General features: G+C 36.7%; 1 protein-coding gene across 1 annotated transcript in view; it reads right to left on the bottom strand.

Moving 5' to 3' along the window:
• Window positions 1-25,808, bottom strand: part of PXDN (peroxidasin) — an 83,351-nt gene that overhangs the window by 37,357 nt on the left and 20,186 nt on the right. Inside the window, exons 2-8 of the mRNA XM_054279337.1 lie at window positions 19,458-19,529; window positions 18,022-18,093; window positions 11,598-11,669; window positions 4,078-4,149; window positions 3,433-3,504; window positions 2,778-2,947; window positions 928-1,045 (exon numbers count right to left, since the gene is read on the bottom strand). Of these exons, the coding sequence (XP_054135312.1) occupies window positions 928-1,045; window positions 2,778-2,947; window positions 3,433-3,504; window positions 4,078-4,149; window positions 11,598-11,669; window positions 18,022-18,093; window positions 19,458-19,529 (648 nt within the window). The remainder of the gene's footprint in view (window positions 1-927; window positions 1,046-2,777; window positions 2,948-3,432; window positions 3,505-4,077; window positions 4,150-11,597; window positions 11,670-18,021; window positions 18,094-19,457; window positions 19,530-25,808) is intronic.

The raw sequence follows: 25,808 nt of genomic DNA, 5'->3' as shown, positions 1-25,808 counted from the left end.
CATGTGTCCATTGTAAGCTCACGCCAGTTTAAGGGGGTGATGTGCTGGCACAAGGCTGGTTCAGCTGTGCTGTGCCCAGTGCAGCTGGAGGGAGCCAGGCTCTGGGCACAGCCTGAGCAGCCACTCTGCAGCAGGATGGCCCTTGGGCTGTGTAAAGATAGTCATCCTCTACAGAACCTTCTCCCATCTTCTAAGTGGTGAAGGAAAGGGATACAGTAGCTTGCCCAGACACCGTGTGCTATCTCCATCCTTAGAGGCTTTTAAGACCCATCTGGATAAAGCAACCTGGTATAATCCTGCTTTGAGCAGAAGGCTGCACTGCAGACCTCCTCTAACCTGGGAGACCTCCACCAACCTGAATTACACTGCAGTCTTATGATCTAAAGACTTGCCTGCCCTCCATGTACTGGTTTGAGGAGGCTGGAAACAGATGTCTCTCTCCTCTTCTGAGACAAGGCTCAATCTTGGAGGGAAGATACCTCTGAGGAGCTAGGGTTCCAGAAAGAGTTCTCTGAAACTTCAATTGTATCCAGCTGGAGTCCTTAAAGTATCTTTTGCTCCACTCCAAAACATATGCAAATGCTAAGTAATCCACGGACTGTACATACAACATGTCCACATGTCCTGGTACTTAGATATAAATGATTTAGTATTACAGGTGTGAGCAGCTTTGCAAGTATACTACAGCTGAAGTTCTTACAAATTGCACTAGAGTAAAAATACTTTCTAGTTACCAGCTTTTAAATGTTTAAAAATATTAATAAAAAGCTATGGGCCACTTCATATGCTTATTTTAATTATAGTATGCTTTTGCTGTAACTATTTCATTTATTACCATATATAGCACATGGACATACACCCAGAAATGCACACATACACAGGCAAATGTAATTACAACAAGTTTCTCTCTTCCTCTTTCAAACTTACTTGTTTCGAAGCCAGATAATTTCTGGTTTAGGATTGCCTTCAGCCCTGCAAGTGAAGTACACTGTATTCCCTGAGGTAACGTCCACATCCTGAGGCTCTGATGTAATTCTTGGCCTCTCTATATCAACAATAAAACATACAAGGAACTCTTACTTATTTTAAAACTACTAAAAACTGGTAAATAAAAATATTTCCACACATCTTGCAAAAAATATTTTTCACAAATGTTTTGACTTTATATGTATGACTAAATATGTATATGCTTAGTCAGGATTAAATGCACTCTTCCCTGTGCAAAAGTGACTGTGGGATTTCTGACCTCCTTCATTGTTCCTTAGGACCTTTCAGAAGACTGGAAATGGATTGTGGAAATTTGTATCAGGTTCTAAAGCAGCTGTTTTATTTATTTGAACAGAGATTCAAATTGCCTATGAAGGAAAAACTTTAAAGCAGCAAGCGGAAGTGCCATTTAAAATAACTTCCTCTAGATAAGTATCAGTGCCTAACCTGCCTCACAGAATAACTTCTACAGCTTGCTTCCTGCAGTTTCCATATTCAGGCTCCTTAGATGTGCAAAGAGCTGGTAGGATGCCATGTGCATTATTCTTGCATCAAATTCTCTTTGTACTATCTTTTTCAAGAGTCTTGTCAATGCTTATGATCATAGTTCTCTTGATCAGAATTATATCCAACACATAACCAAAAGGATAATTTACTTATTTTATACTTTGGCTTCATTATGTGAGTGGACAGGCAAATGCCCATAGCTCGATGAGAAATCTGCATTTTGATTTCAGAACACAAGAGGTACTGGGCAAAGTCATAGGGTGCCCATGGGGCCAAGTTTTTGCACCTCTAGAGTGAAGGAATATACACAAACAAAAGGAATACAAAGGTGCTTTTCCATTAATCCTCAGTGGCAGAGGATTTCAGAGCCTGTGTGGGGTACTCCTATTAATTATAGCTGAGTAAAAAAAAATTTAGTGGCCCAATCCCAATTCCTACATCAACAAAAATTTTATAGGCCAGAACTGTGTCATCAGGGGCAATTCAGTAAAGCTTCTTTCTTTCCTTTCCCTCACATAGGAGGGAATAAATGACACCAAATAATATTAATGCAACATCATAGACCCTAGCTGACAATCCTGTTATGATCAGAACTGAAATATAAAGGGGAAAAATAAACTCCCTCAGGATAATCACCTTTCATTCTTCAAGGGGAAATTTCAAGCATGTTTATATGTGTTTCATTAAAGATAGGCTGAAGGGTAAAAGCAATCAATCCTGTCAGGAGCACTGTGACGGTGGTCACAAGGGTTTTCAGGGTGAGAGAGAGGCGAGAATGTTGATTCTATGTTCAGAAGGCTTGATTTATTATTTTATGATATATATACTACATTATAACTATACTAAAAAGAAATAGAAGGAAGAGTTCTCAGAAGGTTAGCTAAGCTAAGAATAGAGAAGAATGAATAACAAAGGTCTGTGTCCCGGCAGAGAGCAAGAGCAGCTCTGCCGTGAGGGGTCAGTAAATCCAAACATCCACAGGAGACCAATCACGGATCCACCTGCTGCATTCCACAGCAGCAGATAACCATGGTTTACATTTGTTGCTGAAACTTCTCAGCTTCAGCAGGAAAAAACTCTAAGAAAGGATTTTAATGAAAAGATGTCAGCAACAAAGCACACAAAACCAGAAAAGGAATGCGGAGAGATTTCTAGAAATAACCAATATTATCCAGATGTGGTCAGTGTTAATAAACAGAACAACAAATTCTTACTCCTCCAAAAATACAGTTTAGGTACATGCAGCGCATTAAAAATAAGCCACCAGGAAGTGGCAAACCCACCACAGTTCAATTCCTCTGGTGTTATTGTGGCCACCGATCTGCCCTGGATCCTGCGCGGATACTCGCAGGTGGCGGCCGCCTGAGCGTTGCCCGACTCCGCGTACGTCTTGAGCAGCTCCGCCAGCCACAGGATCTCGCAGTCGCAGTGGAGAGCGTTGGAGTCCAGGCGCCTGCACAAAACAAGGAGCAGCCTCTGTGAGCAAGCCTCAGCCATCTTTTTCTAGGATCAACATGGTTCTATAAATGGAGCAATGCCTTTATCTGGGAATACAGACAACAGCCAACAGGCAATACAGGTGATGGTTGCTTGCTAACAGGCATTCTGGCAGTTTTTATTAGAAGAATGTGTGTTATTTTTACTGCCCAAAGGACAATCTATGTATATTATTTAGTCTATAAAACAATGATTACAAATAATCCCAGTATAGGAAATAAACTTCAGTCAGTAACTAAAGAAAATAGATATAAAACAATGTTCTCAATCTATGCACATAAACAACTGGAGCACAGTTAGGAAAAAAAATTAATATTTAAAACAATTGCACCATAAAAGGCATTTGCAAGGAAGATAAATGTTGCAGAGAAGATACAGTCTAATTATTCTAATTGGGTTATTTAAGATTTCATTAGTTCAATAATAATTCAATTTACTTACAGTCTCTTCATAGATTCTAAGTGACTAAATGTTCCAGGAATCAAATGAGCTATTCTGTTGTTATGCAAAAACCTGTTAAAACACAGAAATATGCATGTAATAATTCAGATTTCGTGATGCATTTATTTCATTTACATACTTCTGGAAGGTTTTCAAGAGAAATTAATCTAAGAAAATTTAAGAAAAAAAAAATGAACATGTTCAGCAACTCATTGTCTGGTATTTTTTAAGTGGCCTCCAAGGTGTACTTGGGTATGTCCATGTGGGGAAGAAGAAGCCATAAATAACTACAAGGAAGAGAGTTCATAAGCTTTCAAATTAGAAATTAAAAAGGTCCTAAATAAATAGTCTTGTTCTTCATTCATAACATTTATTTTAGGCCAAACATTGATAACAGATCTTTGGGAAGTAGTTTTGCAAAAGAAAAATAAACCACAGGCAACGCTCAATTCTGCATGCCTCTAAGGTCAGCCTCACCAAAGTGCTCTTGGAAAGACTATGTAGTAGTTACAGTTAAAAAAAAATTGATTCAAAAGTATCTATGGCAATGATAAAAATATTATATTTTAGTTTAAAATGCTTGATTTAATTCAAAGAAGGAAGCAAGCTGTCTTCTGACTCTTACCCCAAGAAAAACAAACTTACAGCCTTTCAAGTTTTGGAAGATGAGTAAAGGATTCAGGTTCCAACGTTTCTATCTGATTAAAGTGCAGATACCTGAAAATATGTTAAACAAAAAGAAAAATACTGAAACCATTTTCTTGGTGAAATATTTTAAAGAACTTATTATTTCCATAGTGTTTACAGATCTAAATGGCCATAGTGACATAGCAGCTTTTTTCTGTTACCATCTGAATCTCATACTTGAATCTGAGAAATAGAAGACATGACAAACAAAGATGTATTTGCAGATCACTATATTGAGAGTGTGTGTATATAAGCAAAAAAGTCCAAACATTGCTGTGGAGATTTTGAAGATAATACTTTGAATGCTATTTTGCCAACTCTGATGTTTATTGTATGCATGCTTGAAACAATTAATGAAAAAAAGAAAATTATTATTTTTAATAGGAAAAATGTTAGCGGTTATTTAGAAAACATTTACAGTTTCCAGTACAATAACATTTTTTGTGGCCAAATGTTTTCATTTCCATGAGTGAAAATTTCAAAAGATACTGAGAAATCATCTTCTCTAGTCCATGAACACTGGCATTTAAAGCTGTGAATGTTCTCAAAACCAAATTCGTAATATAAACCCAAGTTTCACTAATTTGACTTTAGACAAAGGGCTTCATACCAACTGGTGCTGTTTGAGCTCTCTTGATGCTTATGCCAAGCTATGAACATTACACAACAATAAATCTAGGCAGCTGTTAATGCTGTAAAATTGACAAAGTAACACAACAAGACAATTAACCAGACTATTAACCTGTAACTATTGTGAAAATGGACTGCAAAGGTAGGATCATTCCAGCATCTACTATTTTGTGGAGCTACCCCTGAACCTTGCAGATGAGAATACAAGATGTATGGATAAGACTGGCAGAAGAAACTGTGAAAATTATTTATAGACTTTGGATCTTGATTATATCCAAACGTATTCAAAACCCTTTAAGTTTCATATTTGACTTCTGACAAACACAGGAACCCCTGGAGAATGTGTTTATACAGAAATCACTGCGGTCTGAAGAACAAAAAGCCTGTCCTTTAAAAACAGTGAGAACAACTCCAAGCTCAGTATCTCCTGAAACACCAATCCCTCAGCACGACAAGGCCAAGGAAGACATGGAGATTTGCCCGTGCTCGGCCGGGTGGTGGCTGTGCAGAGGGAAAAGCGGGAGCAGCGGTGGATCCAGCCAAGCCTTGCAGGGAGCCTGGAAGGCGCGTGCAGGGGGAGCCAGGCTCGTGCCTGGCAGGCGCCCAGGACAAGCGCGAGCCAGCGAGCGATGCCAGCGAGCAGTGAATGGGGAGCACAGAAAAAGCCAATAAATCAGCACGGGCCTGATCAAGCACATCGGGGTGTCACGCGAATGGGGACCACAGAAAAAGCCAATAAATCAGCAGGGGCCTGATCAAGCACATTGGGGTGTCACACCTGCCTACTGCCAGTGCACCGCCACAGAGTGTCCTGAGCACAGAGCATGGTCCTGTTAGCATGAAGAACCAGGAAGTGCATCAGCTTGCTGGGATTGCCGGCTTTCATCTCCCCTTTAAAAATACAGGGCGATTTCTTCTACGTTAAAAAGACAGATCTCAAAGGCAGATATTTCCTGCAAGATTAATTTGATTTGCCAGCAGAGAGGAGAGACACCTCAGTGAGGAAGGACTGGCAGGACAAGGACTGGGCATGGCCCAGCCATGAGGCGGGCAGGCCCTGCTTGCCAGGAGCCAGGGCTCTGCTCATCCACCTTCCAGGATCAGCAGCATTTGGGAGGGGGCAAGGCAAGGTGGGGATCACTGCAATGAAAGAGTAGAAAGGGAACAACCAGGCACAACTACAGATAGGGTTTGTTATCACTGAAGCAGCTTTTGTTTTGGAAAAAAAATTATAAACACTACTTCTTTTGCAGGCAGCAGTGATATTTTTCCTTTTTAACTTTTTTAATTCTTCTTGCATTTTTATGCCTCATGAGCACCTCGCAAACACATCTCTTAATATTCCAAATAAATTAATCTCCTGTACTTTTTTGGCATTGACAAGGCAAGATTTGTAGGCATCTCTTATTTGAACAAAAATAACATTGGTAAAAGCAGATACATTGAGTCACACAACCCCTTCTTCAGGGCCACAAATCAGGGTGAAATTAAAAAGAGAGAAAAAGAAAGAATACCTCTCTCAGATAGTTTAAGTAGTTTTGCAAAACTCATTGCAAAACACATTGCAAAACTCAAAGCTCCAGCCCATAATGGCTGTTTAGCACTTACTATTAGAATTACAGATGTAATCAATTTGTGCCTGAAAAGTCACCTTGTTTTTCCAAACAAATTTTAAAAAAATATTTCTGTTACAAACCTTGCCTTGTTTACAAACTCACACCATTGCAGATACAATAATTCAGGTGCTGAAGAACAATTTAATAGCTAACTTTACCTCATCAAATATCACACTGTCTAAATTAGCTCAAAAAAATCAAATCATGAAATCTAGCTGGAAAATACTCTTAACTGCTTCATAGTAGCTGGGCTACACAAATTAGTTGGGCTTTGCAGGTCTTTAAATTATGATCTAAAAAAGACCCTGAACAACTTATCATGCAATTTATTAATAGAACAAGGTATTCAATATCTGGCCAAAATAATTTGTAATTCAAAATAAATAGATGCAGAAACCAGATTGCATTTTAAGTCTACAGTAAAGAGAATACAAAAAACCTTGGCATTATGACCTACACTTTAATCCCGTTTTATCACATAGGTTTATCACTTCTATTATTTTATTCCACGTACCACATTAAAGTTTTGTAAAGGTATTTTAATATTTTAATTAATATGGTAATTCCTTGGATTTAAAATTCACTCGAAAGGTAACAATATTTAGGAAATAATCTCACACTAGCATATATTTATAGGCATCTTTTATGTTCAGAGTACAAAGCATTAAAAATAGTAGTATCATGTAATAAATTAGATATTAGAAAGACTTTCAGAATGAAATTGAAAGAAAAAGCACGTAAGAGTGGTTTTTAAATACCAACATATCTTTCCTTTTTAATTCTAAAAATGCTATCAAGAATTAAATAGAAAGAAAGGAAATACCTATAGGGAAAAAAAGTCCAAATGAAGCACCTCAAGAGGAAGATTAAGATTTTATCAAGTAAGCATGGTATATATTTTTTATTATTAATCTCATAGGACAAAAAATTACTGTAAAATTCAGTCCCAGTGACATTTTTCACAGCATTAAATTTAGGATTATATCTTATGTAGCTTTGAATTTTTTGTAGGTGAGGACTTTTATTAAATATGCCAGTTGTTCTTTTATTAATAGCATCATCACATCTTTGGGGAAATACTCATTAGCTGAGTATAATCCATGTTCTGAATATTTAAACAGCACGTTTGCCCTTTTGATTATTTGAATAAGAATGACCAAACATATATGTTCCATATTTATCAACGAGCTTTCCCTGCTCAGGGACATCAAGTAGCAGCCTTAAACCATAAGGAAAAATATTTAAATGTATGTTGTGATAATGATATAAAATTATGGAATGGGATACTTAAGGAGATTATGGAATCCTCACTGAAGACTTTTAAAATAAGGCTAGACAAGTATCTGTTGCCAGTTTGTTGTGGCTAGCTAATCTTATTGTAGAACAATAAGGATTAACTTCTCAACACCCCTGTCATACGTCTTGGGTTCCTTTGTTTATTAACTAATTAACTAATATCTGACATAGAGTCATGCAAAAATTAGGAACTTGTAGTATAAAACAAGAAAATAAATAGCAACACTTCAAAAATACTGAAAACTGAATTGAATTAAATATACTTAATATAACAAACTGTATCACTATATGTTAGTTAAGGGTTTTGTCTATTAATTCCCCCAAAACATGTATATATGTACATAAACTACAGGATAACTAATAACAGCTTTTAAAGAACAAAATCAGTACGTTAATACGAAAGTTACAAGAAAATGCATAACTAGGATTAGGTAAACAAATTTAAATAATTCCATTAATAATTGGGGATGCTGCTAGGTAAATAGTGGAGTACACTTTTTGTCCCTGATACATACAACTCATAAGCTGAGATGTCAAAAATGTGACAGATATTTGGAAGGAAAGCAATGCATACACATCTGGAAATGGACTCCATTTGGAGCTAGATCTTGGGATCCAAACTCATGACCTCCCCAGCAGGGTATTTTGCCATTTCAGGTGGGATTCAGTGGTCAAGCCCAGGCACAGAGGCACAGAGCAGCTGTGTAAGCCCAGGCACACAGAGGCAGCCCTCCTTGCCTTTTGGGTGCTCTGTCTGCCTTCCGGCTGCTGCTCTGAAAAAATGCAAGTTTCCTGCAGCTCTCTGCTCTCTGTGCCAGACCCAAACATATGTCCTGCAGATTTAACAGTGTCTAAACTGGTACTAAGCAGCTACTTTTCATCAACACTATCCCTTCGTGCCCAGCCACAGGTGAAAAGTTAGCTGATGAAATATGTATGGCTCAGTGTGTTCAAGCACCTAAAACTGCCAATTTTTCTTCAGAATTTACCCTAGCACAAACAGGTTTCAAGATCTGATTCAAAGATCTTATTTTCTTGGCAGAAATTTCCAAAGGAAAAGCTATTTTGACTACATCAGCAGCTAAGAATTCTGCTTCAGAGGTTTAAGGAGGAACCTGCCAGCTGCAGTAAATACTTGAGGGGTTTTGTCCCTTATACATGCAACAGTACCTTTAGGTTTTAGTGTAATTTAGTTACATTTAACTACATTTAGTTTCTGGTAACAACAACAATCACCAAAAATATGTTTGCTTTGCTGATCAGATATTTTTTAAAAGGCAACAATCAGTTGAATTCTGCTTCACTGGAGTAGAAGAAATAGCTGTGAAATAACTCATTCCCTGAAATGTGGTCTACAGTGTCGACTTCTGAGAACTCAGCTGAGCACTGAGAACAGCATTTTGCTGAGCTAACACAACCAGTAGCAAAATGTGTTCAATAACTTGTGGCCACAGAGACCTCAAATGCAGAAACATTGAGTTAATACTGTCAATACAGTTCAAAACTGAAATTAAGACACTTAGAAACTTGTTTGCCAAGGGTAACTCTTGTCTTGTCAGCAGTTTTTCTCCAAACCTAATGTGATAAAACAGACCCTGTAGAGTCAGAACATATTTTTATGCTGAAGATGCATAAATGCCAAATCTCTCCTAAACTAAAAATCTCAAAGCTTACTCTCCATTGAATTTATTTCTGTGCCTGCTACTGGCTTCATGTACTCCCATTTTCCCTCCTGGCAAGCTCTGCATTCAGGAGAGGAGCAGAAGAGCTCTAAAAGGCACTGAGCTCTGATGCAGGCAGTGGGGTGGCACCTGCCCCCCATTCCCAGCAGCTGCAGGTGCTGACAGGACACACGGGCAGGCAATGAGCAGTGACTCTGCCAGGCTCCATATTCAATCTTCCCAGATGGAGATGAGACTCAAGCCCTGAGCCTGAATCTCAGTTTCATACTGAATAATGTGGATGTCTCAAAAGTTTGAGCTTAAGCTGATACAGTGTGATATCACTGTAGGCAGAGAGGCTTAACTGCCACATAGTGGAAAAGAGCATTCAGAAGGTGTTAATATTCCAAACTGATTTATGTTTTTCAGTAATAACATAGATCAACATGGAAAAAGAACACAAGAAAAAAGGACAAATATTGCCACTTGCACATTTGGGGCTTGTGGCATGGGGAAGAACATTCTTTTGGAAATATTAGTAATTCAATAAATGGGCCTCAGTTTTCCAAATTCTACACAGAAATTATGTATTGCTATTAGCATGCAAGTAAGCCCTACCAGTTGCTGTCAATATGGTGCAGTGATAATTTCTAGACTAAAAGGAGAAGGAAGAGAAAGGCATTAAGGAAAAAAAATACATGTTTAAATACTTTTTATAATTAACACCTCTGTTTTACATAGAAGTTCCTCCTTCAAAAGGCATCCATTGCACTCTAAAAGGAGCATGTATGATTTTGTACCCATATAAAGTGTCATTTTAGTTAATATATACTCTGTGTCTACTAATATCCATTAGAGGCTTACAGTAACAAGGAAACTGGTACATGGAGAACACTTGTAATACACTGATATCTTTCATCAGTTTAAAAACTTATATTCAGCTCCCAATTTATACACTACAGAACTCATTGGTTTGCTACTGTTATTTGGTAGTCAAACTGTGAAACAACTGCACATTTACAGTTTTTTCCTTTTTCTAAACATTATCACAATGAATGTAGAGCAATGCTTTCTGATCAGAGTGATAGAATTGTTAAGGCTAGAAAAGACATTTAGGATTTTCAAGTCTAACCATCGACCTAGCACCACAATCATGTTCATCACTAAACCATGACCTCAAGTGCCATATCCAGTCATTTCTTGAACACTTCCAGGAAGTGTGACTCCACTGCTTCCCAAGGCAGCCTGTTTCATGCTTTACCACCCTCTCCATGAAAAGATTTTTTCTAATACCAATCTAAACCTCTCCTGGTGCAACTTGAGACCATTTCCTCTTTTCCTGTCACTTGTTACCTGGGAGAAGAGATCACTCCCCTGCTCACTATAACCTCATTTCAAGTAGTGGTAGAGAGAAATGAGGTCTCCACTGAGGCTCCTTTTGCCCAGACTAACCAAGCCCAGCTCCCTCAGCTGCTCCTCACAGGATTTGTGCTCCAGCCCCTTCACTCGCTTCACTGCCCTTCTCTGGACTCATGCCAGCAATTTAATGTCTTTCCTGTAGTGATTACACAACAAAATATAGTTGAACTTAATCGAATCAATACAACTGGGTTTTGTCATGCTTAGGACTGCATTCTTCATTCTTTTTCAGTAGAAATTATTCTTCATTATACAGGAAAAGAAGTATGATTTTAATTGATCTGTTTGGAGGACATTACTGAAACATCTACATTGCAAATGATGAACTTTCCTACTTTTTAAACATCTGTATCTCTATATGGCAATGATTAACACATATAAATTATAGCAAGGTTTTTATTTAAAAAACTATTCTTGTTTCAAAGTATAACAAAACTGGGTTGAACTTGCAGAGGCTAATTCAGCTTTAGTTATGCTGTATAAAACAAAGTAACTGCTGCAGTGAAAGGAAGTAAGATATAATAAAAACCTGCAGAAATGAAAGCAGAATCTATCTCTAAGCAATACACATTAGTTTTCAACATTTTCCACAATAATTCTCCTTTGTCAAAGCTATGTAACAATGTAAAGGGACATCAGGAATTCAAATCACAAATAAAAGACAAACATAGAAATGAGGAACTTGACACAGAGATCAACTGTGGTTTTTTCACATGCAAATGATTATGGGGCTCTCTGCCCAACCCAGGGGTGCAGACGTGCAGAGCATGCAGGTAGGATGTACGGATCAAGGCGTGCACTTTTCCTCTGCAGGGGAACCATAGAGATGACAGCACAGAAGAGAAAAGGCACTTACAGTTGTTCTAGAGAGGCAAGTCCTTTAAATGCTTGCCTGTCAATTGACTGGATTTCATTCTTGTACAAATAGCTGAAACAAGAAACAATCAGTAATATTAGTACACAAACAAGAGCTACATGAAGGTGGAAAAGAAGAATTAAGTTGACACGTGAAGACAGTTTTTCAACTACATATTAGAAAAAAAAATACAAATCAAAAACTAAAAACATAAAATTATTCTATCCTTGAGATTTCATCCCAAATGACATAAGTCTGGGGCCTTGAAGACCCTGAGGCTCACACCCGGATGGACTTGGGCTTTCCAGTGCTCATAGCACAACTTACTGGATTTTTGTCCCTTGTTCTCTTGATTGGTTTGCCAAAAGTCAAAATAAGTTCAACTTAATGGGACAGAATTGCATTAGAGGTGCCTTTACCAGAACACACCAGGGATGGCCTCTTGATTTCTTTAAAATACTCATCTGAATACTGGTGCAAATATTCAAATTAGGATAGAGTGGGTCTTTTACTGGACTTGGAGAACAAACAGTGAGAAATTTCTGTAACTCCGCCCGTGTCACCTTTGGAATATTCACAAAAAATACAAGTTATAATACTGGTATCACATCCATAAAGCGGCACTGTATATTTGTTTTATCACTGTGCAGAAGATGGACATTAGGTCCCCAATGATACTCTATAATATAAACACAATACACGTGTAGAGTATCAGTATGATCATATGTGTTGTCTCCACCTTTTCATGGAATTAAAATAAATCAGGAAGGATGAGTGTATGTGCTCATGTTCATCATGCTCTTAGCAGCAAGGATGGTTTAGTGAGGGGGTATTGGAGAAAAATCAGTTTGGCTGATGACTGCAGTTTCTGCATGGAGGCAGCAAATGAAAATACTTTGGGAGTTCAGTGTCAGTCACTCTTTTTGTGTTAGGATAGACACAGGTTTGTGGTTAAGAACTTTTTCACAATTATTTGACAAATGATTTGAAATTCAGTTAATCAGGCATGGGTTTCTATGGAAAGGGGATGAAGAGACCTTGTACCACAAATGACTTTATTAGCAGGCATTTTATTAGTAGTGGTTTTGGATTTTCTATTACAGTTTTCAGTAACTTACTGGAAATATTGCAAACTCCTTTTGGTGCAACAGAAAAAATACTGGCTCTGCTGGAGGTAGTGGCAGTTTTTACACTGATGTGACAATGAGCAACATTTCACAATAGGCCCTAACAAGGAAAGAAGTTGTAGGTATTTGATATTAAACCAATGACAGCTTTGGGGAACAATAAGGAGTAGTATCCTTCCTTTGAATCTAAATTAACTTTTCCAATGCACTGCTTGCTGACAATCCAACATATGATTATACAGAGATTCCTGGGTGCTTTTTAAACATAGATATGCATCTGAATAAAAAAGCAGAATTCTTCCAAGAACAGGTAGCATGGAAATAAAAATTTCTGAGGTTTTTAAAATGTTCAAAACCAGAAAAAAATTACTGTCTTGTGAAATTACTGTAAAAACTTTTAAAATAATTTGAAAACAGTGATTTTTTATGTGGAACTGGTTTTTATTCTATTTGAAAAAAAATATTTCATGAGTATTAAAATATTTGTTTTGGCTCAGATTTACCAATTCATTTGAGGATCACAGTCATTATGATTTTCTCTCCTAAAATTTTACTCTCTGATATTCAATTCCTATCTTATTTTCCTGTGAGAATTTTAAACACACCTTTTGACTCCATAGAAAATTTCTAGGACTGATCAGCTGAAGTTATCTTAATACACTTAATTCCACTTGGCAGTGTGGAAATCCTTCTTATTTCTGAGTACTCCTGGTCAGACCACAGAACCAAAGTGGGCTTAGACAGTTTTGAAAACTGCCCTCAGTTAATCATCTCTTTCTGGCATTTCAACAATTTTATTCAAAAAATCTGAATTCATCAGATTTTTAAAAAAGTTTTACCACAACCATTCATATAACTTTTATTTAGTCTCTGCAGACAGAAGGAGGCAGAGGGTGAAAATCGGAGTTGAATTAGACTGGGATAATGACTGTAGTACTGCAGACTTTTACCAGCATACTGCAGGGAAGGGAGCAGCCTCTAGGAGTTCTCACCAAGCCACTGCAGTGAGCGTTTATTTGGTGTTTTCAGCTTTAAATCAGAGCTTTTTCCATTCTGACCAGAAAACCCTCAGCTGCCGGAAACTCAACCAACCTCAGTCAACCATATCCTCCCTTCACAGAGAAACCCCAGCAACCTCAGGCTACACATCCTATGACAAATGTGTTAACCAAACTTCCATTTAATTGTGTAGCTATTTCACTGAGGACAACAGAAAGAAAGACATATAATTATTTGCCTAATGGACAGAGACATGTCAGAATATAAAGTACAAATAAGTATCATTCACAAAAAAAATTCGTCCCTCTAAAATGGCAGCATGCACATACAGTGTTATAGAAGTAAAACTTTGTAAACATTGTTAAATTTTAACAAACATTCTCAACATTTATCTCAGTTACATGATCAGAAAACAAATGCAGTACAATGAGGGAAAAAATGATTTATCATTTCATTTACCTAAAAGCTCTCTTACAGAACTGAATATTAGAATTTTACAGGAGATGAATAAACAGTGGATTGAAATGGAAAAGGGATATATTCTATTAAGACATTAAATTATTTTTGGACAATTATTAATATCTATTTTTAGAAATGTTAAAAAAAAGGGCATTTTTTTTCCATAAATGCAAGCAAGGCTGCTAGAGATCAGAGGTACTGGTCATATACTTCAGAAATGAACAAATAGGTAATCAGTTACCAGAAAATTTGGGAGAAAAAGTAGCTTTAATTAACAAGCCTGCTAGATTATGAGGATATTATTGGGGGGTTCTTTTTTTCTTTTTTTAATGGGCCATATTAAAAATCATGTGATTCTAGGAAAGTAAGATTCAGATATATTTGTTTGGAACTGGAGGGGGAAAAGGCAAAAAGAAACAAGCATTGCAGCATTCAATCTCACAAGTAAATAAACACTCAAAGACAGGTTTACATAGGAACACGAAGGACAGTGGAACCAGCAACATGAATTGCAAAGAAAAGAGCTCTGGAACTACTGGAGTTGCCCAGAGGACCAAGTAACATGGCCAAGACAGCAAGAGTGGCAGAAGGTATGGAAGGAAATGAGACCTAATCTCAAACACAACCTCTCCTATTATTACTTCATTCACCAGACACAAAACAAAATTTGCATGCTCCCTGTTGGCATTTCTGGAACTGACACACTTCATAAGTCTTACAAATTACCATTAACCATATGCTCATGGTAATACTTTCATGTCTGTTTCCTCATCTATGCATTTCATACCAGGTCAACATACAACATTGTTGACAAATTTCATTCCCCAGTTTTATTGCTTTCACTTCCTTCATGTTATCTTCTAGCTCACTGCTCTGTAAATGTCCAATATATGTTCTCCTTATCTGGAAAGGCTTTTAATTGCTAACCTATATTATAAATTTTTCCCTATCTCCTCCTGACTTCTTCCTTTTTTAACTCACATTCATTTTTTCCACTTCTGATTCCAAAATCTTCTAGTATTCTACATGTTGCAATGGTAATAATGTGCCTACTTTCAATTCCCAACTATCTTCTCTCTTGGAGAATAAACTGTTGACTTTTAGGCTTAGGAAGAATTATCCTATCATGTTTCCACAAATTTACCTGCATCTATACTATAAGGTTGGGAAGCTTACTAAAGAGCTTTATTGCCAACACTGAAGTATATGGAGTAAAGACAGATTGACAGAAAAGCAGAAAATCAGAAGAAAAAAAAAAAATATCCTCTTGATTTCACAACAAAACAATAATTACATTTCGTTCTTTCCAACCTTTAGTATATTAATACAAAACCAAATTATTACCACAAACAGCACAGCAAAATCACACAAAACTGCTTTTATAATTGCCAGAATTTCAATTACATAAAGAACAAGACAATAAAAAAATCCTAAAAAAATGTAAAAAAATTATGTGCACAGTTTTCTTTTGATGATGTAAAGACCAAGTTTTACAGTGATGAATACTTTTAATGCAGAGAAAATTGACAAAATATTACTCTTCATCCAAATGTGTTCTTCATACAGATAATTGTGCTAACATACACTCCTCATAATACTAAAAGCTCAACTTCAGAAAGGAAGAGTACAAAGAAGCATTTGAAAATCCTGATTTAGATCCTGTTGAAAAAAATTTTGTTTGAAAGTGCAATAGCTGATCTTCAGCAGTCATACAGGAATGGATCTTAACATCTGTCTCTCAGTGACTGGCTTTAAAAAAAATAAATACACTGTGATATACTTTATATATTTTATATAAAATATATAATTGTGACTGGTTTTAGTTTTAAATATGCAAGTTTACTAATTGTTATAGATTTTATATTTATATATACTCACATTTTGCTAAATCAGGGATACTGAGAAATCACAGGTTTTTTAAAATTAGTCAGGGAATTATACATTTTCAGAACCACATGCAATCCAGTACAAGTTGTCATAAGAACAGAAGTAATATCATAGATCAATGATCTAGTTTTATGAAACATGACAGTACAAGTTAGGTTTGCAAATATCAATAGGACCAGATGATACTAAACCTCAACTTTTCCAGGTGATTTGACTTTTATAATAATACAATCTGAGCAGTATTTTTAACTTCTGCACAATCTCTCCCCCTGATTTCTACTTCAGTGAATCTTTTTGGAAAGAAATGTTTTGATTTGTTCCCTTCATTTAATAGAATACAGTTAGCATTCAGTAACTCAGATGAAACTTTAACTGCTGAACAGTTTTGATTTGTTACATCTAAGTCTTCTGTATTGATAACCGGACCAGTACCGGAAATTTTTTAACTTTAAGGCTGTTCAATTTAAACATTGTCACAGCCCTTGAAACAGGCAAAATACCCCTTCATTTATTTTTTCAAAACAAAGGACAGCTTTAAAGAGCTCCCTGCAGTTGAATAAATTACCACACTGAACTTTATATTTAAATTTCCTGGGGAACAACAGGAAAATAAAATATCTTCCTCTTAATAATACAGACACTGACAGCCATTACTACATGTATATGAAAACAAATTAGAGTTCAGTTATCTTTTTTCACTTTTTCACTGAACTGAACATTCTGCATTGTTAAGCTTTATTTCAGGTTTACTACAGCTAGGCATAGGCAAGCACGTGAAAACAAAAAAGGAATAAGAGTCAAGAAAAATCTTTGCACAGTTGCTGACTATGGAAAGAAGTTTAGCAAACCTCACATAGTAAAACCTTATGTACTATACTACTCCATGCAGACATTTCTTGTAACAAATACAATCATAATGGACTTTAATAATTCACTGGCAACAGTCTGTTCAATAGTCTTTTCCCTCCTGTTGTGTAGATGTTAAACAATTTCATTACTGAAAGACAATACACATAAAAAGGAGAGCAGGAAACATAATCAAGCACAACTTGGAAAAACAGGCAAATGTGTCTGCACAAATTTATGTGATTTTCTCCCTGCTCCCACCTCCTTAGAGGTCTTCTGGCTGTATTCTTGGAATCTGCATGGAAATTTCAGCTTCTGAATTGTTTCCGAAGCAATAAAATCTCAATGCGACCTTTTTCTTCTGTATGTCATTCAAGTAACCATCAATCAATACTCCAAGACAATGGAGTGAAACTTTTCTAAATGACAATCCATAAGGTCGTCTCTAGAAACTAGAGCTGAGAATCCATGACAACTAACTATGCAGCTTTAGTCTATTATACAGACAAAAATAACATTTTGATACCTTTTGTTTATTCATATAATTAATAACCTTGGTGTTTTTGTTAAAAATGAGAGAAGTTAGGCTTAAAATATACAGGCTGACTGAAAACCTGGAACAGCAAATCATATACATACTCTGGTATTTTGGGCTTGACTGAATTTTTCACTTATGAATTCAGTGACAAATTTAAGGATGGTTAATAAGCTTAGGTAAGTTACAAGCTTCTGCTGACACAACCTTTGGCCTAGCTACTTTGGAATCACTTTTCAAAAGACAAAAAGTACCTGTGTGAAGGTTTCAGTGAACAATTGAAGAGGTGGTTTCCTTCACCTTTCTTAAATTATAAGTTTCCCTTCTTAAATTATAAGTTGCATACAATAAACAGCAACTAGTAAGTCCTTTAAAATGGATTGTCTACAGAGAGCAGTCTTTTATTAGCAATAACTTAGAGAAAAGCAGTTGCCCCCACCCATAAATTCATTTCACAAACTTTCAGTGCAGTTTATCTCCTGATATAGTGGGTCAGATATCACCATGTCAGATTAGAACTTTCTCACTGAAGAAGCTGTTACACAATGAAGTGACATTTCATTTAACTTACAGATATTTCAGATTTTCAAGATCTTCAAATGCCCCACTAGGAATTCTTTTGATTTGATTGTTGTTTAGAAGCCTAGAAAAAGAAATAAATAACCATTTATTTTAACATAAACAAACACTAGGGGAAAAAGTGTAAAAGCAGGGACAATATAGTATTAAATAGAAAATGCTTTTTCCCCTAAGAGTATCTGTTAGAGAAAAAAAAGTTGAAGTGACTTTTCCCAGATGTTTCTCAGCAATATCTTGTGTACTGGGCCTTTACATCATATAGGAACACAACTGTCTGTATGCACAGATTTGCACTCATCCCTCATACACTGGTTTTGCAAAGAGAGAGGAATTCAAACTTAATGTATCCTGTCTTTATTTGGGATTTGTGAATATCAGATCAGTGATTTGGACAGAAAAAACTTGAGCTGGATATCTGGCAGAAATTGTAATTCAAAACTGGGGGTCAGCTGCAAACAGAAGTAAGACCAAAGGAGACTGGAAATAGGGGCAGTTAGCAAGAATATCTTGGCAGCACAGACTTGGACAATATACATTTTGGGGAAAGTCCTATCATTCCTTCTGATGTGAATATAGAGTACAAGATGTGTCAGTATATTTGCCATGATTGCCTGCAGATAAATAGTGACCCAAAGCTCACTGACATCACAACTGTATTTCAGCTCATACACTACTTGTGTTCTGGGAAAGAGTCACATTTGCAATCATAAGTTATGTACATTTAAAAGTGAAAATAATTGTCTGTCTTAATTCCTCCTTGTGCCTGCTGATATATTAAAGAAGAGAAACATTCATGCATTTGTTTTAAAAGTTATGCCTGAAGGAATGATAGAAGAGATACAAAGTTAAAATTATAATACTCATACTAATTGTATTATTGGTTGCAAAAGGTCTTTTAGAAAGACTTTTCTTCACAATTGTAAATGATAACAAAGATCTCCATAAATGGCAGCTCAGTAGGAACAAAACCATCTGACTCCTGCCTGTCCTGGTAAGCACATTAGAATAGGAAAGTTCAGAATATTAGAATTTGTCAAATATTTTGTAACTGTAACACATTTGCACATCTCAGCCTTTGATCAGCTTCCTTGTAACCCCATGGTTTATTATGCGATATTCCAGCAAAACAATTTAATATCATATAAAAAAAAATCTTACAATAATGGTCTGCATTTTTCATGAAATTCAATTAAAGTATATTAGTAAAATACTAGTAGGCAAATAATTTTCTTTTTATTTTGAAAAACATACACATGTTTTTGCCTTCAAATATTTTGGTCTTAACCCCCACTTCTCCCATCTGTGTCAATGCTACAGCTCAAATTTATAAGACTACTTACCTGTGAAAAGTAAGCAAATATGAAACATCATCAAACTGATAATATTAAGACAAAAGGGAAAGGGTCTTAGGGCTGAAAAAGGACTTACAGTGTGTTTAGGTTTTTAAGCCTTCTAAACTCTCCAGGCTGGATTTCTTTAATCCTATTAAATCTCAGGTCTCTATAGAATAAAAAAAGAAGAAAAATGATGTTATTAAAAAAGCTTCATATTTTTTGATATGAAAAAATGAACTAAGCACAAGTATTTTGTGATGGCTGACCAGCTTCTGTCCATAAAACACAACACAACCAAAGCAAAACGATTCCAAAGGCTGTTTGACAAGTTTAGGAGAGGATTCACCAAATCTAGCCTCAGTGGTCAGTATCTAAGTTAAACCTGTGGTCATGAAGTATGTTCTCTTCCACAGTGAAGCAACTGGTAATGGGTTGTTCAGTATTTCACTAAACTGAATTGTCTCTGTACTTTAAATGCCGTTTGTAAATAATACTGTAGGACAAAAATGCTTATTTATAAATAAACAGATATAGAAACATTTGCATCAGAAAAAAAATTAAGGAAAAAGAAGAGACAAGTTAAGACTTTTAAGCTATTTAATTCTTTAGCTCTGAGTAAGGAGGTTTAAGTGCCCTATGTTGTCTTGCTTCTAAAACATGTAAACCCAGCTGCCTGAAGCTAGACATTTCCTTATTTAATTTTACTTTCTCTTATTTTTTATGTTTCTACCCCCTTCCATTTCCTGTTAGCTCTATAGCCCAATGAGAAGTTCTCCAAAAAGAAGCAAATCTCTTTCTCAAGCAAAGTTCTGCAGAGAAAGCAGGGAAGGGGAGCAAGGCGGGAGTGGAGCAGAAATGTGGGGAATCACCTTGGCTGTGCCAGTCTCACCCCTCTCCTCTGCTGAGAGCAGGCAACAGGGCATCCCACCTCTGCCACCTCCTGCTCTCCCCTGACTCCATGTCTGGCTACTGTATTGCAGCAGCTCAAAATTGCTTCAACCAACTGGTCAGAACCAGCAATAAACCCATGCAAAAGAACCCAAAACAACCAGGAAATAATTTTCTGCCTGATAAACAAAATGGACAGGCTTTTTGAAAGAACACTCAGGCGAGAGGAGGACTACAGGGCCAGGGGAGAGGAAACAGGGTGATAAGTCTGTCCTCTACCCTAGCAACAGGCCAAGGACATCAGAAACTTATAGTGTCCGGTAAGCAAACGGAAGGGAAAAAATGGAAAGTAAGTAAAATCTAAGACTATGATCACATATCTTAGAACACACACTTACCACACTTTCAAAAAGTAGGATATAAATGTGTCACAACTGTAACCTTTGCACCATGCCTAGTCTCAATTAAAACAAATGTGCTCTGCATTTTAACAGGTAATATGTTAACAAAAGTCTCTCTGCAATTTGGTTAAAGGAAATACAGAAGAGCAGACAAAACACAGTCAGCTGCATCCCAATCCCATACAACCCCACTGGCTGAGGCTGCACTAATGGCAGGAATAGCTATCTGAAGTCTTTTATGAAGAACATACTTAAGCATCATTCCTCATGAATCCACCCCACAGGACTTGTTCAGCTCTGGAATAATGGCCTCAGAAGGACTTTTTCTAAGTTAGTGGTTTAGGATGTGGCCTACAGTTCATTGCAGGGAAAGGATTAGACATGTGGTTCTGTTTGCATTACACTCCACCAAAATACTTGATCAGTGACTGGAAAAAATGAGGGATGCAAACTTCTATCTTTTATTTGGATGTGTAGTTAAACTGCCTGTAGATGTGCTGGAAAGCCCCTTTACACAACACTCAGCAAACTGAGGATTTCCAGATTTAGAAACACAAATTTTCAAAACCCTAACTTGTTCTTCACAAAAGCACTTATTTAGTTCTACTTTAACAGCATTGTTTTGCTCATCACTCAGATGTTTTATGTGTCATACACAAATGTTCCTGATGAGAAGGAGATGCTGCCTCTGAACCTCAGGTGCCAAGATATTCCAAACAACCATGGAATGTCATATTCTGCACTGAGAGAAGATACAGCAGATCCCTCAGTAAGAATCATTGGACACAACATACCACTTTACTTTTCTTGATTTTTCTAGATTATCTGAAAGTTTATTTTGTTCCAAAAGAGCATTTTAGTTTTGATTAAAATATTCAAAAGTGCAAAAATTCAATATTCTTGAATGGAATATTGGAAACAGTGTTTCTCAAAAGCCTCAAATTACCATTACAACTAGCAATATTTAGCTCCTAAAACCCTCTTTTTTTAGATATAAAATAATGTACATTCATCCATATGACAAGTAGGCCTATTCCCTACATCAGCACAAAGACAATAAATAAAAATTTAACTTCATGAATGCAAGCAAGGAGCCAGCCCCCTGGGTCAGCAGCAAAATCAACCCCCTTTTGATGTATCCAATCTACTCTGCAGTAACTCTTGAGGATATCTGGGGATTAGGAACACCAGGCAAAGTAATTACATGCATTATTGCATGCAGTACCAAGCTGCATGTAACATCATATATAGTGATAATTATCTCAACTCCTAACACTGTTACCCTTCTCATATTGTTAAAGCTAAAGAAGACATCAGGTTTGAAATTCTACCCATTCATTTTCATTCTACATAAAAATATGAGAAAAAGGAGCTGCAATAAAACACAGCACATAAATTTTCTCTAGAGCACAGTGTATTTTGTATCTGTAAGTAAAATTATGAAGAATATATATGTATTGTTCAAAGTCAGTACTACAGTTAAAATTGGAGGGAAAAAACAATGTTAACCTTACTAAAATGTAGGATTAAAATTTTGGTCCATTCATTCAAAGAATATTTCCTCCTTCAAAGGAAGTAACACTTATCAGTGTTCACTCAAAGTATTTTCATTAATTTTCAGCACAAAATCCCCCAAAATAAAGAGTTAAACAGCTCACAAATTAAGAAGATAGAAGTTAAATCATAACCACTGAAGATTTCTAAAGAAGAAATCTGTCAAATTGTAATAATTTCCCTATACAACAAGAAAATAAACAAGTGGATAAAGGAAATAGAATTTTCATTGCATGCATCAGTTTAGGGGGTGTGGTATATACAATTCACATAAACAGTAGAGGAAAACTCTGTAAACCAAGTTTTCAACTGCTAGGGAAAAAGATATGCAAGACTATTTATTTGAAGTGAGAGATTGCATCCAACAGAATTGGCAGAAATCAGAGAAATGCCATGCCCCCACAGCACAGACACCATATCCAGCTTATGATAACAGAATGGTTTCAGGGAACAGAAGAGCTCCGAGCAAAAGTCCAACAGCAATCAGAAATGTCCCCTTGGAGAGTGAATGGCAGGAATGAGGACTGTGTTAAAACTGAAAAATGAGTATGGGTAGCACAAATAGGCCACTATGGAGCAGATCTTCAAAGGCATTTTGTGTTGCTGAAATAATGTGTGGTCAATCAGCATGATGAGGTTTCTTGACCCTTTTTTCCTGACTAGTTCCGGCCCAACTGTGCCACATGACTTTCACTCACAAAAGCCTCTTCCCTGCCCATTCAATTCTCTTTCACCTTGTTCACTGCTCCCCATTTCACTCTGACAAACTGACATATCCTGGCTGGATGCTGTGCTTTGGACCAGAGCAAGCCTGACTCCCACTGACCGGCCAGAGTGCACCCGGAGGTTAAAACAGCAGACTCAGGGAAGCCACTCAGTTGTCACTGTCATTTTTCCCTCTCCTAATCTCTAAACACTAAATGAGATTACCAATTAAAGAAATGCAAACACCTGTGATGATGGCATTGAATTTTAGGGTATTTAACAACTTTTGCCGAACAATTCAAAACTAAATGTCATGCATTTGGTTTTTAAAATAAAAACCCCTTACACCTCATTCAGATTGTCTCTTTTACTATGTGTTTCAAAGTGAAAACATTTACTTCTTACAATTGTAGCTAGACAACATAATTCAAGCTGAAAAATCCACTTTAGCTGCACAGGCTTCCCCAGAAGCTAAACCCAACATTTTGAAGCATGTCTTGCTTGAATAACAAACAAAACACGTCCATGATAGCCAGCAAACTGAACACTCTCAAGGGTTATTTTATTCCTGGCTGCACTCAGGAGCTCTGTTCTGCGCTAATCCATGGAGCATGACCAGGAAATGTTCGGCAGAGCACGAGGCTGCGTGGGCCAAGAACGTGCCAGGGAGCAGGCGGTCAATTTAGCAATTGGATGCTCCTGAGATTCACATTCCAGCGGCTGGGAATGGCCGTGGTCCCACGGCCCTGCAAGCAGCCATGGCCAGGACATGTGCCAGGCAGGGCATGCACACACACTCTGGCCTTGCTGGCTCCCGCATTCCGTTACCTGAACAGGGCTCTGGGAAGATCCCTAAGGCCCACATGGATGGCATGGAAGTAAATATAATATTTGTGTATGATTCCTTTTCTGTCACAAAGCAAATGAGAAATGTACTGCAGACACTTTTTGTCTGGATGAAAATTAATCCTGTTCTTAATAAATTCTGTATTTGAGCTAACAGCATCCATTTATCTACCTCTTTACACTGACCATTTGTAACTATTTCTAATTTAATATTGAAAATTAACTTTTAACAATATTTTTATTTCATTAAACACAGTGAAAATTTCTAAGTATATAAAAATTAAAAACCATTGCTGTCCCATAAGATCCAATGCTTCCATGGCACATCCTGGCACTGTAGGACAGGACATTCTTTAAAGCTTGCACTGGCAGTGTGCAGTAATGAAAGATAGGGTTTCTCTCTTAAAACATCCTAATGGGGTATGGCAACATTGGGCCATATGAATTCATTGCAAGTTTACAAATTAACACTTTATAAATACTAAAGACCTTAATAAATATTTGGACATATGACAGTCACACAGGGTACACAGCAAACAGTACAAAATTGACCTTAAACATGAAGCAACTTACAAGAAGAACTAATTAAAGAAGTTTCTGTTTGAAATCTCTATGACAGAAGGGATTGTTTTTGCTTAGATCAAACCATGCACTGAACGTAAAAGTGCAACATTTTATATAAAATGCCTAAAGTGCAGTTTTCCTTTATTCCTTTTTTTTCTAGTTATTTCTAAGCAACATACAGGGCACAAAGGTAAGGATTATAATTTCATTACTTTTATAAAGGGTTAGACTTGACATATTTCAATAATATTATTTCAGGTCCCTTTTTGCATATGCTTGAATTTTAAAGATTCTGTTGCTTCATCAAATTCAGAAAAATCATTAACTGCTCTAAATCAACTGGATTTAAAGTAAGGTTGTGAAGAACATATCATGTGCACATCAAAAGGCAGCCACCTTTGGAGCAGATTGTGCATACTCCACACCAAAACTGGTCACTCCAAGTCATCACTCCATCAATGGTAACCTACTGATCTCAAAAAATAAGCACTCATTAGTCAGCAGTTATTACAAAAAGTGCCATCCTAAGCAGAACAAATGTGAAAATTCCTTATAAAGAACTGCTGGAGCAGCAGTAGGAAAGACACCAGGGCTTCTCCTCTGCTTAATCCATCCCAGCCATGTACTTCTTATCTCTCCCTGAGGACCGGGCATCCTGTGACTTATTAGAGCTTGGAGGATGCCCCAAAGATTCCCCCCCCCATTGCCTAGAGTATACTAAAAATGGCTTTCATTTTCTCAATTTTAATCTGTGTCACAAAAAAAAATTGTCATGACCCAATGACCCAATAATAAGATCTTTAATAAAAAAATTAAACCCAAAATTTAATGTGTTATGCTACCGCTTCTTCTACAGTCATCCTTCTCTATATATACACATATAATTAGCCAATTGTAACATGGATATAGAAACACTGTATTAAGTGACAATGTAATTAAAAACATTTATCTTGGGAGATATTGTATGTATGCAAAGCATAACATCAGGACATTCACAAAAAAACTCACTCTGCATGTCACAGAAATGAGACAATTAAAGAGATTTCAAATCTAGAATTACCCACACAGCCCCAAAATCTTAGATTAAGTAAGGGAGATAGCTTAGTTTGCTTTGGACACTTTAATTCCTGTTATTAAAAAATGCTTGAGAGGGGAATTCTATATGCAAAAGGAAGATTTTAAGCACAACATTTAATTTGATCTTCTGTTTATACCTCTCCTGATACTTGAGGCATTCGCATTTTGTGAAAAATCCCTTTGCCCAGGATTTTTCTCCTGGGAAGCTGAGAAGCCTCAGAGAAAAATGAAAACAATAATTATCTCATTTGCTTCTCCTCTGTTTTGCTCATGTGGAATGTGTTTGGAGATTGGTTATCCAAGACGTGATTGTTTCATTGGATTTCTGGTGTGTTTTGACTCAATGGCCAGTCAGTGCCAAGCTGTGTCGGGACTCTGGAGAAAGTCAAAGAGTTTTCATTATTATCTTT

The sequence above is a fragment of the Melozone crissalis genome, unplaced genomic scaffold (genome assembly GCF_028551555.1).
Source record: "Melozone crissalis strain CALT ecotype California unplaced genomic scaffold, PUWL_Pcris_2 ptg000027l_1, whole genome shotgun sequence".
Lineage (NCBI taxonomy): Eukaryota > Metazoa > Chordata > Aves > Passeriformes > Passerellidae > Melozone > Melozone crissalis.
This window is presented reverse-complemented; position numbering and strand designations above follow the sequence as displayed.